At 35.1% G+C, this 13,209-nt stretch overlaps 1 protein-coding gene across 1 annotated transcript; it reads left to right on the top strand.

Moving 5' to 3' along the window:
- Positions 1 to 1,637: 1,637 nt before the first annotated feature.
- On the top strand, positions 1,638 to 5,072 carry LOC143567759 (uncharacterized). Its single transcript, XM_077054085.1, has 4 exons — positions 1,638 to 2,412; positions 2,511 to 2,557; positions 3,061 to 3,104; positions 3,817 to 5,072. Exons 1-4 carry the CDS (start codon positions 2,119 to 2,121, stop codon positions 4,332 to 4,334), a joined length of 903 nt encoding a protein of 300 aa, XP_076910200.1. The 5' UTR covers positions 1,638 to 2,118; the 3' UTR covers positions 4,335 to 5,072.
- Positions 5,073 to 13,209: the final 8,137 nt, after the last annotated feature.

The raw sequence follows: 13,209 nt of genomic DNA, 5'->3' as shown, positions 1-13,209 counted from the left end.
CATTAAATGAAAAAAAGAATATGTTTGATTGGTCGAAGGAATGGAATAACCTATTATATCATGTTCGTTCCATTCCCCCGAAACATCGACTTGATATTTTAAATTCTCTCAAATCTTTGTAATCCATGGAGGCAATAATACTAAATGATGACTAGAATAGCAACTATGATGTAAATCTGATGTAGATGTCGTGCTCTAATAAAAAAACAAGTATTTTAAAGTCTTAAATACCTATAACTAGTACGAGTAAATAAGGTCGTATTCATAGGGAATCAATAGAAAGTGCAAGCAAACCTCATATTTGTTAATTAGTATATTAAGTGGACAGTCGATGTCAAACAGTTACGCAAGATATTTTAAGAACACACGATTACTTTTAAAGCTGTAAACAATTATGAGAAAAGTGATACACTTCAGGTTTAAGTAATGCGATGACCAACTAATCACAGATTCAAATAAGCTGATTACGCATAATGACTAGACCCAACGGTTGTGATGACAAACGATACCCTAACCGAGTTGTTGACACAATTGAACCCGGTCTACCAATTTACCAGTTTATGTATGAAAATCAATTATAAGCAATGACTAACGATTAATGGTTTAATGACATAAGAGCTACCCCTAAATTAAATGTTGATGAACACAACTAGAAGAGTGATGCAAAGTTTGATAGTCGAAAACATAAATTGTTTAAAAAATCAATTGATAATGTAAAACAAGATTAAAGAACACTCAATTAAGTTCTTAATCATTAAAACTCATAGAATCTGATAAAAGTAGTTTAAACAAAACCCTAGCCTAAAGTGAATAAAATGGTTTTAGCCTGACATCGGCGTCACGAAAAAATCACTTATCTGATAAAAAGATGAAAGCATGTGATGAACTGACGAACCAAAAGCTTCGGGATGGTGCAAAATCGTCCTAGGTCTTCTCTCTAATTGCTGGAATGAAGGATATGTCGAATGGGGTCTGAAAACTGATTATATTAGAATTAGGTTTAATTTTCTCGTATGTAATTGGTTCGCGACGCGCAAACGAGTTTGAACGTAATCCTTCGCGTCGCGTGGAGGAAAATTTAGTTGGGATATGCTTTGAGTTGTTCGCGTCGCGCGAAGCAATCTCTCATGGTACCTTCGCGTCGCGCGAAGGGGTTATCTGACAGGGATTTTGTTTTCTTCTTGTTTTCTGCATAGGAAAGCGTGCCGATCAATTCCGCTCTTCCAAGTCCTCGTTCCTAGCACGTAAATCACCCCGATAAGCATCTTTAACGTCTTGTACCCTGAAACACATAAACGCACTTGAAGTACCAATGTTCACACAATAATTAAAGTAAAACTAAACAATTAATATAATAAAACACACAACTTTTACCCGACCATTAAAATCCAAGCCCTTGTTTTTAACAACTTTAAAACTACAATTTTCAACAAATAGTTATATGACTAGAGAGCAGAGATACCCGTCAATTTTTGAAGGTTATATGTTTTAGCTTCTAAATACAAGAGTATCATCCTTTTCGTCATACACAAGCTAATCCGAAAATCTTTAACTATCGTGCTAAACCTACACAAACCAAAGTTAAATGACCCAATGATAATAAAACTTCGAGTCCGCCTCATCCGAGTAGGATTGGTATTTTACAAATGAATAAAAATATGTGTGAAATACAAATCAAATCTAATACAAACGTTGGAAGAAGGTTATAAGGTGAATCGGTGTCACCCAACAAACGGTAGACAAAAACATGAACCCATATATGATAATTGACCGGTCCAAACCAAGAATCCTTAACAACTGGACCTAGAGATGAAATTGGTATCTTGGTCGTTGTTAAAGTGGGTCCCACGAATTTCATATTTGTGAATTAAAAGTTATAAAGCGATAAAACTACTCAACCCACTTCACCACCCTGTCACCACCCGTACCTGTCCCCCCCTCTCACGTGCCAAGCACACCACACGTGCCAAACCCCAAAACATAATAAATCTCTTTATGTTCAATTGTGTGGTGCAACAACTAAATAAAAGCTAGAGAGAGAAACAAATAGAGTGCAACCCAACACAACACATTACATTATTTTCTTGTTCTTCACCTCCTTAATTTTCGCAAACACATATGAGGATCAGGAAGCGTTTCTTGTCTCTTTATGGTGGTGCAGTCACACCGCCGCCGCCGCCGTCAGATCTTACTGGCGGCAACCACCACCACCAGCCGCCGTTACCACCGGTGCAACATCAACAACAACTGCACCCAAATAATAATATTCAACATGTTGGTTCTAATAATACTAATAATAATAATAATAATCTTCCCGATCCTCCAAATCAATGTCTTCCGCCGTCTTCCTCCGCCCACACCACCAAGATCGGACTTCAACCCTCCACGTGGACTTCCTCCGGCGACACCAAGGTACTTCGTTCACCATAACTATTCAATACAGATCTTAAATCTGTATATGTAAATATGTAATTATCTGTATATATGTTTTTGTTTGTTTTCATGTTTAGATCTTCAACGAGATGGAATCCGAGAGCAAGAAAGAACTGATCATCGGGTAAGATATATACATATAGTCTTTATTAATATTATTAGTAATATTATTGTTCATGTTAATCTGAATAATATTAATAATAATAATTAAGTGTTCACCGGAAACAAATAGTTACGAATCTTTTTAGGGGCACACATTATTTATGATATATTAATTAACAGCCACAAGGAAATAATTAGCTTTAGTTTATTCACTAAGTGAAATAATATAAAGATATACATAGCTATAGGGTCGCTGGAAGTGCAAAAACACTGTAGAATGATATTTTTTATATATCAGGTTATTGAGGAGCCACCCATATGTACAGTACGACCCTAATCCTAAAAATTGCACCATGTGGTGCATGTTAGCATGAAAGCCCGATGGTCCCCATATACAATGTTCATAACATCCGTCTTAATCTACACTACTATTATAATACTTTCATTTTAGGCAATCCATATAAACATATATATGTCACACGCGTTTCTTGCTATAAATAGTTTCTTGTTATTGTTTGTTTCCAGGAAAGAAGGTGTCTTGTGTGGAGAAGCAAACAATCATGATCTTGGTATGTTAAGTTAACTTAAGTTAAATTATGATCTTGTTTGTTTGAAATGATCTTGTGTGCCAGTATTTTTCCTGGTAGGCAAGTCAGGGGGTTTTGTGAGCTAATCGGTTCCTCCCGGAACGGTTTGGCGCCATCCTCTAGCGTCAAACTAACAATGGACGGTTGTAACTCCGTTTGAGGTATGGATATATATCTGGGCTATTGCCCTGCTGGCGGTGCACGCATATAATGTATATATGTGTGAACTCTCGGGTGGGCAAAAGTAAAATTGCACTAATTTTGACGTTATTTTACTAATCTCGTGAAAATAACGTTAAAAATGGGGGAAGGTTAATCAGGCATCATGTGGTGGCGTTGATAGCCGAAAGACAAGGGCACATGCATCAATCAGCCGGTGTCCCGATGATTGAATGCTATGTGCCTTATGTCCAAGGCTTGATGCAAAACTACTATCGAGCCGGGGGTCTCATCGGAAGCAGCCTCTCTATCCCTATGGGGTAGAGGTAAGGTTGTCTACATCTTACCCTCCTCAGACCCTACCATAGCATTGCTATTGGTGGGATATACTGAGTACGATGTTGATGATGATGATATATATCTGGGCTATGAAGAGGCATGCCACTGAGCCTGATTATGTCGCCGCTCAAAAAAAAAAGTTAAGTTGACTATGTGTGTGTGTTAAGGTGTATAAGTTGTTTTGGATATTGTATAGTTATGAAAGGGTGGCTTCAAGGAGATAGATTGGTTCCAACAAAAAAGAAAAGAGGAAGCTATGGGAGAAGATTGAACAATGATGTTGTGCAAGATAATAATAAGATGAATGCAAAGAAGAGCAAGAGTGTAATAATGGAAGGGTCGAGGTGTAGCCGTGTAAACGGAAGGGGATGGAGGTGCAGTCAGCAAACCCTTGTTGGGTACTCATTGTGTGAGCATCATTTAGGGAAAGGAAGGGTTAGAAGCATGAATAGCGGTCGAGCACAAACGGTTGCACCAAAAGAAAAACAGATTAAAGAAAGAAAGGTTAAAAAGGCAGAATCTTCATTATGGGATCATGATGAGGTTGAAGATGATAGTGATAATGATGATGATGAAGATGTTGAAGGGTTCAAAGATTGGGATGTGGAATCAATGTCATCCGTGGAGGGTACGAAGGTAGTCAGTAAAAAGAAGAAGCTTGGGATGGTAAAGGCAAGATCTTTAAGTAGCTTGTTGAGCCAAATAAGTAGGTGAAGCATGAAGTTTAGAAAGAAAGAGAGTGGTGATAGCTAGCATGCATGTTCTATTTCAGCCCAAGAGACAAACTGTAAATTTTAGTTTGTTTAAAGACCGTAGTTATGATTCCGTAGAAAAAAATCGTGACAAAATATTATAGCTATGCTCTAAATCCGAAGAAAATTAGGCTTTGCTACGGATTTGACTGTATCTGATACCTATTTTTGTAGCAGTTACTCCTACATTCACCCATGGTCTTTTTCTTTGAATAATTATTACTAACCATGATCACAAGTTTTAATGGTGGAGCTTAAGTTATTATTTTGGGTAAAATTGGGTATAGTATATGTGAAGTGTGGTATGTTTGGATAGATACAAGACATGGACTCTCTTGGGTGATGTGATGAGTTTCATACGATAGAAAGTCCTCCTGATATGCATGTAACTTCTAAACAATATTAAATATTATATAGGAATTTGGATGATATTATTGAGCTAAAGGCCAGTTGGTGAATGGTCACATAGTGTCTGACTGGAACAAGCTAAGTGAGCTTCCATTTACAGTTTGAACTTGGACTAGAGTGCACCCATGCAGGCCAACGTCCCAATATACATGATAGATTCCATGAGAGCGTCTGTCTAGTTTGGAGTTATATGTGAAGGAATCTTGGCCTTTCAAATAGAACATTCTTTAAATTTCTTGTTTATGATTTCATGCTAGTAGCAGCGGATCTAGAAATTTTCACCAACAGAAATGGGTTAGAATTCATTTATTATAACATAAAATTTTTATTATATTCTTTTAGAAGAAGCTGCGTCTTTTATTTCTTGTCTTTCTAAATCCTTTGTACACTCAGTTACATCTTTGTTATTAACCTTCATAAGTTCATCTTGATCTATGGCATAAATTATACTAAGTACAAATTACCTATTTGTAAATTTGTGTACAGAAAAACAAATAGATTTACCCATGTATACTATTTTCATATGTTGAACATGTACAACCTCATAGGGTGTCCCCATTGGTGGGGCTAAGAGACAGTGGCTTCGTTCCGGGACAAGCGGTTTTGAGGGCGGAATCTAGGAAGGCTGCTAGCATGAGGCAGCATGTTTGGAGAATCAGCACGTGTTCATTCCATTTGCCTTCGACACATATGGATCCCTAGATCCTGAGGCGGTTTGCTTTTTGGAACGGTTGCAGAAGGTGGTCCACAGTGACTCGCAGAGCCCGAGGAACCAAGGATTGATATTTAGTAGAATAGGCTTTGCGATCCAAAAGGGGATATCGGCGCAGCTTGTTGCACGCTTACCCACTATCCAAATGTAGCTTGGTTTGTGTTAAATGTTCTTATAAAATGTACAACATGAGTGTATGTAATCGAATGATTTAGATGGAAAGTTTCACAATGAATGTAATAAGCATGTGCCTTCCGTCATGTTTCATGCGATGCTCTAAGTTGTTAGTCATCATCAGCTGTTAGATGCTCCAGATCAAGGTAAAGGCTAATAAAGTCATACATAAAGTGTTCGGAACTGCAGTTGCTTAGTTGATCGTAAAGCACATATGTTAGTCTCTAAGCTATGAATACATTGTGTTGACTGTATTCCTAAATTTTTAGATCTCTTTGCTTTTGATGGGATTGCTTATCCAAATGTAGCTTGGTTTGTGTTAAATGTTCTTATAAAATGTACAACATGAGTGTATGTAATCGAATGATTTAGATGGAAAGTTTCACAATGAATGTAATAAGCATGTGCCTTCCGTCATGTTTCATGCGATGCTCTAAGTTGTTAGTCATCATCAGCTGTTAGATGCTCCAGATCAAGGTAAAGGCTAATAAAGTCATACATAAAGTGTTCGGAACTGCAGTTGCTTAGTTGATCGTAAAGCACATATGTTAGTCTCTAAGCTATGAAGCTTAAAACTCAAAAGTTTGAAGCAATCCCATCAAAAGCAAAGAGATCTAAAAATTTAGGAATACAGTCAACACAATGTATCTAGAGCACGTTGAACGTGACACTTGTATGTGGTGCTCACGTTAGGGAGGGAGGCCAGGATGCTTATAAACTTATAAGCATTGGATAAATAGAAGAAGAATTCAAACTATTTAAATATATGTTACTTTACAAAAGTTGAGAGGGGTGGGGATGGGAGACAAAAGATATGAGAGGATAAGAAGATCGTATATTAAAGTCAAAGATCTTCTTTCCTCAATACAACATGGATACGGTCACTATAAATACGAGCCTCATATGTTTCATATTTGCGTGCAATGCCTTCAAAAGAAATCATGCGTATGATGATAAAGAAAAGCAAGAGCATACATAATAGTATAACATATTAAAAGAGTCCTTGTAATTAAAAAAGGTATTTAATTCCTAGTCAATACTCATGGTTTTCATAGTTCTTTTTCATCCAAAACAAGATTGCTTTGTATGTTTTAGAAGAAGATTGCTACTAAATATCTAGCTTGTTTCCACCAACGTTAATTGTTAGTTTATCTTCTTTAATTGAATCAAGACCATGAAAATTCTCGATAACGTACTATTCGTCTATTTGAATGTTCTATATTTGTTTCCTTAACTTCTTTCATCATGTTTACTTGGATCAAATTGTTTGTCCGATGTGTTTACTACTTTACTTTAATTAGCCGTTCATTCGGTCTACTTTGATTAATCTTTCATTCAATATGAATAAGTATTTAGTTGAGGTTTTTATAAAGAGTCGTGAACGACAACTGATATCAGAGCCAACTTAAATCTAAAATCGACATATCATTAACGCATTTACTAGTGTGTCCCGACTGTTGATTTCAATGATCTGTTCCAAAATTTTGGTTTGTTTCAAACGTTCGTTTTTACTATAGCTATATTTTAATTGTGATTACCATAGCTTCGCCTACGCCACTTGTATATAGACAACAATAGCACCCAAGATTTGCCCTTCGAAGCTATCATCTCATGGGAGTCAGATGATTGTCTGGACTGGTTCTTTTGAGGGAGGCCTATAAATAATCTATAGCTAGCTTTTTCTTAGTGGTGGGTGAAAATATTTTATTTTATACCATATCAAATCCTTTTTTAAGTCTTTTTGTTTTTATATTTTCAACTAGTTACCGAAAAGATTGTTAAATATTGTTCTTAGACTTCATGGTTTTTTAAACAAAATCTTCATTTTGATTTTGTCCATAAATAGAAATTAGTTTTATGTTTCTATTTCTGTACATTCTTTATCTTTGTTTTTGATGCGTTAATAAATACTTTGTTTTTCTTTTGTTGTACATGCAAACTGAATCTCGCATGTAAGACTATCAGGTATGGACACCAAAATGCCGCCCAAAAGCTGACCTGGCCAGCGGCGCCGGCGGTAAACACCACCCCAGGCGTGTTGGTGCCGCCCAGCGGTAAAGTTTCCGTGGAGGATTCACCGATATTTTCACCGCTCAACAACCCCTCCCCTATTTAACTTCATACCCATTACACACTTATATTCTTCTTGCATAATAACCTTTTTATATTTTAAAAGAAAAAAAAAGAAAGAGAAGAAGACAGAGATGACGAGCAGGTGGTTGCAGATCTTTGAAACAATTAGGGTTTTTTGGTTTGTGAATATTAAACAAAATATATTTAGATCTAAAATGGGTTGAGTGGTGGCCCATTTATATTTGGACCCAAATAGAAAAAGAAGTGGTGAATTGATAAATTAGGGGTCTATTTCCATGATATTGTTGGTAAGAGTAGAGTGGAGTGGTGTATGATGTGGCAGCTGGCGCTGACATGACATTATAAAATGGGAAGCAAAATGACATCCACACCTTTTAGCCTAAGTGTTAGTGTTGTTTCTTTAATAACCAAAATCATTAAAAGCTTTAATTTTGTTTAACGATAATTCACACACTCTAATATGATTATGCAAACTTCTATTTAGTTTAAGAGTGGTTATCCAAAATCTTGCGGGATAATCATAATATTTAAATATCATTATCAGTTTATTTTTAATTGTGTTTGATTTGGATTTGAAGTCTTACTTTGTTCCTATTTAATGTTTCGATGTTTTCATATTGAATAAGAAAAAATTACTATTTTGGGTCTATTTTTTCTTCTTCTGTTATTTTCTTGGGAGATTAACGGTTGTCTCGAATAAACCGTATCAATAGGTGCTTTCATTGAGCCTGGGCTGTTTGTTTACATCTGAATGGAACTATTCAGATGTAAACATCTGATTCATTCAGACTTCAGACTGTTTGGTTTCAAACAGAAAAAACATCTGAATGGTTAAAATTAGGTCTGAATCATTCAGACTTGTTGTTGTTGCTGAATGGGACAGAGGTTCATTCAGACCTGACTCATTCAGATATGAATGAACCAAAAAACCGGTTTTGGAAGAACACTTGTGAGATCATCCACGATTACCTCTTTTTAATGGATGAAATCCCGCTCTATGGATCTCTCAAGTTGAACGGTATTTTCTCTATTACGCGATCTATGACGACGAACGATTTCCCTATGTTGTTGAATCCTTTGGTGATGAACCATTCTATAAACTGATACAATCATTTATATTATTTAAGTTTAATATATTAATTAAGTTTATCTTTTATCTAATTTTCTTATTATATTATAATTAGGTTTCCTTATTGTTTATTTTTTCCCTATTTTTATGTCTTTAATTTCTTATATATTATTATCTGTGTTTAAGAAAAATAATCAAGAAAATTGTTTCAACTTTTGTTTATTTTCTTCTCTCTTGTTCTTGAAGCCTGACCCACTCTACAGGTCTATCGGAAGATTGATCGTCTCAAATCGGTCTCTATCAATTTGGTGTTTTCCTTCATCGTGCTCACGCCTCCTCTATCACGTGAAGACCTAATCATGGTCATGGCCGACAAAATCGATCGGTTATTGATTCAGCAAAAATCAATCGCCGCCCAACAAGCTGCCTTAGCCAATTTGCAATTGTGCTCCTTTACTATCACCATGAACCAAATCACCGCTAACCTTATCGCCCGCCCTCGCCAAAATTTCCGACTCCTCCTTAGCGATAACTGACCCAAGACCAGCCCTTACACCCCTAATCCTGGCACCGTCATCACCGCCCGTAACAATTTCAGATTCCGCACCATCCCCAAAGCTTGATCAGTGCTGTCACACCCCGACTTACGGCCTAGGCGTGTGACCAACAGTTGGTACCGGTTTTGTAAATGTATCAGAGTTTAGCGGAAGTCTTTTAAAAGTATTAATATTTTGAAATATTAATTTACTTATAAAGCTTTATTTATAATAAAATATTAATATTTCTTTTAAAACATTTTATTAATAAATCTTTATTTTGTAATAATATTTAATTTATTTGAAAAGCTTTTCGAATAATAAATATCCGAGCATTTTATTTATAAACCTCGTTTGATTTTACAAATCATATTGTTTATAATCTTTTAAATAATTAAAACAGTGAGCCATTTCTACCTTGCGAACATCCACTTTATGAATGGCTTCAATTCTTGATACTTTAATCACCTGAAATGTTAGAAAATACGTCAGCGATGTGCTGGTGAATACGCTGACGCTAAAATATTTTCTTTTACTTTATTACCCCTCGAGGCTATGCCTGCCTCGGCCCATCGTGGCTTAGTAATAACAAAGTTAAAAACAACACACTTATAAATTCAAGTCTCTACTCTAGGTAACCTCAGCAAACACCGCAGCGTTCGACTTAGTTAAGTACCCGTAAATATACACAATGATCGTACTTCCCGCGGGAAAGCGTCCTACGATCAGGGTGGTGCAATGTGCCCATCGCGTAGTACCACCTATCTAAGGATCCAGACATACGTATACCACAGCCTGAGGGCTAGGTTTATCTATAATGGTTTTAGGAACACGTAGTTCCTTGTAAACAATTTTCACATAACATGTTTGACTCGTTTGAAAACAAGTTTATAAAAGTTTGGGGGCGTATTCACCTTTTGATTTGGATCGGCTTCAAACACCGTCCGAGGGTCTTTCCCGTTACTACCTCGCAACTATAGTATGAGTATAGCCTTTTCTTTTGGATCAGCTTCAATACACTGTCCGAGGGTCTTTCTCGTTACTACCTCGCACCTATAGTATGAGTATAGCCTTTTCTTTTGGATCAGCTTCAATACACTGTCCGAGGGTCTTTCCCGTTACAACCTCGCACCTATAGTACGAGTATAGCCTTTTCTTTTGGATCAGATTTAATACACTGTCCGAGGGTCTTTCCCTCTTCTTTGTTATCTCGCACCTATAGTACGAGTATAACTTTTTGTTAGACGGATATACAATTCGGCTTAAGACCTCTAGTCTCTTTTGTAAAATCTTTACCTCAATTTTAAATTTCTTTATGAACCTTTAGTTCAAAACATCATTTATTTATTATAAACCTTTAGTTTAAAATATTATTTCTTTATTTTCTTTTTCAAGTTAAAATTCTTTCTTTTAACTTATTTACTTTTCTTTTCTTTCACAAGATAAACCTCTAGTTTAACTTGTTGTCTTTTTCTACGTTTCTTCTTTATTAAGAAAAACGTATCTTTTTATTTTCTTATTATTTAAGAATAATAACTTAAATAATATTATCAACTATAACTCTTTTCTATTTCTATCTTTTCCATTTCTTTTATAGTATGTCTGAACCTATAGTTCAACTCATATATATTTTATTCTCATATTCGGACCTTTAGTCCGTCATGTTTTCGTTGCTAAAATCTACGTTTTCCAACAACGTATATCATTTAGTTTGATTTTAATAATTATAAACAATAAACAATATATAATATTCTTATCTTTATTTTTTAATAAATATTCTTTTATTATTTCTTTATTCTTTCTCTTTATATTATTATTTAAAATCTATAATAATATTTATATCTTTCTCTTTATATAATTTCTTTCCTTTATTTTTTTTGTATATTTTCGAGGCATAGACTATACCCTTGACCAGGGTCTAAGCCTTTATTATTTTATAAATATTTTATTCGGGCATTATGCATACCTTATTCGGCTTATTATTTTCTAAACTCACGGGCAGCACTTCGACGCTTGCACTTATATCGAGAATCTTGATCAACACCTCATTGGCACGCAAATCGAGGCACGCCGGTCTTCAAATCTCATCAGCACGCATTTCGGAACGGGTCGTCTCGGGTCGGCACGTACTTCGAGGCGGAACGTCGGGTCGTCTCGGGTCGGCACTTACTTCGAGATGGAACGTCGGGTCGTCTCGGGTCAGCACGTACTTGGAGGCGGAACGTCGAGTCGTCTCGGGTCGGTACATACTTCGAGGCGGAACGTTGATATGTCGGGGTTTCGTTGGTTTATTGGTACAGATTACGAGGTATGATGTCGGGTTTTTTGCACGGAAAACGAGGTGGTCGGTACACGTTTATCGAGGTATTTTTAAAGAGATGTTAGAGAGAAAGTGTGTGTGAAATGAGAGGCTTGAAGTGTAACACCCCGACCAAATGCGGCGAAACATGCCGGGGTGCAACGTGATTGGACAAATACACAAGACACTATTTAAAGTGACACTATTTAATCAACTCATTTTATTTCAACAAATCAATAAAAAACACATCTCGTCCACACAAACAAGTTGAATACAAGTATCAATTATATTGTTCGTTTTACTAATATCCTAATGGTCTTGGTAACGTTTCCGTCAAGTCCTCGAGTCAACAAAAGTCAAACCTGTAACATTTCATAAAATAAAGTTTGTCAACACAAAGGTTGGTGAGCAATTCATAAGTTTGAGCATATAAGTATATAGTAATAAAAATTCACAAAACTTGTATACAACACAATAAATAAAAGCTATAAACTTGGATAAATTGAAAATCGCTAATAGTTTTACGTTAGCGCCACCTAGCTACAAGGGGTTGCCAAGTAGTCTAGGATTTTATAGTTATCGTTAATTGAATTACGTTAACGACGCCTTGCCATGAGGGTTTGCCCAATGGTCTAGGATTTATAGTTCCACCATCCAAAAGCGATAAAAACATAGACAAATAAGCATAGAACACCAAATCGAGCAATTATTCAAGTAAGGTATACAATCACGTTTGTGGGTTTAAGATGCAAGTAATTAAAGCATTTAGTTTGATAAGTATGAAATGTCACCCCAAAACGAAAGATGGAAAAAGGGGTATGAAAGTACTCACCTCGATTGATGAATTGAGAACTAATTAATGGACATATAGAAAGCTTGTGAACAAAATGAACGAATCCGACTTGAAACGATAAACACCTTAGCTAAAATAAATAATGTAATATATATTAATGAACTTGAAACCATAATGAAATTATATTGGAAACATTGAACGAGGAGGTTTGGTTGTTAAAATCGGGTTACCGGTTAGTTTGTTAATGATTAGAGACTCGTACTTAATTAATAATTAGAATAAAAATAATATCATTTTATTGGGACTTTTAAATAACTAAGCCAATATTAAATAAGAACAAGACGAGCTTAATTTAAGAGTTCGGTTTTATAAAAAATGAATGGATAATAAAGTTTATAATAATATTATTAATGATAAGATAGTAATGATAATATTAATTCTAAAAAAGATATGTTATATATATACTTATATATATATATATATATATATATATAGATATATAAGGTAATAATAATAACAATAACTATTTCTAATAATACTAATATAGTATAATAATTATAACAATAATTATTATTAGTAATACTAATATTGATATTTATAGAATAAAATCTTGGTATTAAATTTTAAGGTGTTGTTGATAAAAAAAATAGTAATAATAGTAACTAATATTGATAATAAATAATGATATCATACCAGATGTTGGTTCGAGTTCTAAACGAGTTCACAAAATAAATATAATAATATTATTGCTA

The sequence above is a fragment of the Bidens hawaiensis genome, unplaced genomic scaffold, assembly GCF_021521415.1.
Source record: "Bidens hawaiensis isolate Kalapana, Puna unplaced genomic scaffold, B.hawaiensis_p1.1 tig00023626_1, whole genome shotgun sequence".
Classification (NCBI taxonomy): Eukaryota; Viridiplantae; Streptophyta; class Magnoliopsida; order Asterales; family Asteraceae; genus Bidens; species Bidens hawaiensis.
Note: the sequence above shows the minus strand (reverse complement) of the source record. Positions and strands in the feature narration are given on the sequence as shown.

Bases quoted from the DNA above. Each gene is read 5' to 3' on its own strand.
- LOC143567759 (XM_077054085.1), top strand. From the start codon at position 2,119: ATGAGGATCAGGAAGCGTTTCTTGTCTCTTTATGGTGGTGCAGTCACA. The intron at 2,558-3,060 runs GTAAGATATATA...GTTTGTTTCCAG, and splicing joins AAGAAAGAACTGATCATCGG to GAAAGAAGGTGTCTTGTGTG. The intron at 3,105-3,816 runs GTATGTTAAGTT...GATATTGTATAG, and splicing joins AGCAAACAATCATGATCTTG to TTATGAAAGGGTGGCTTCAA.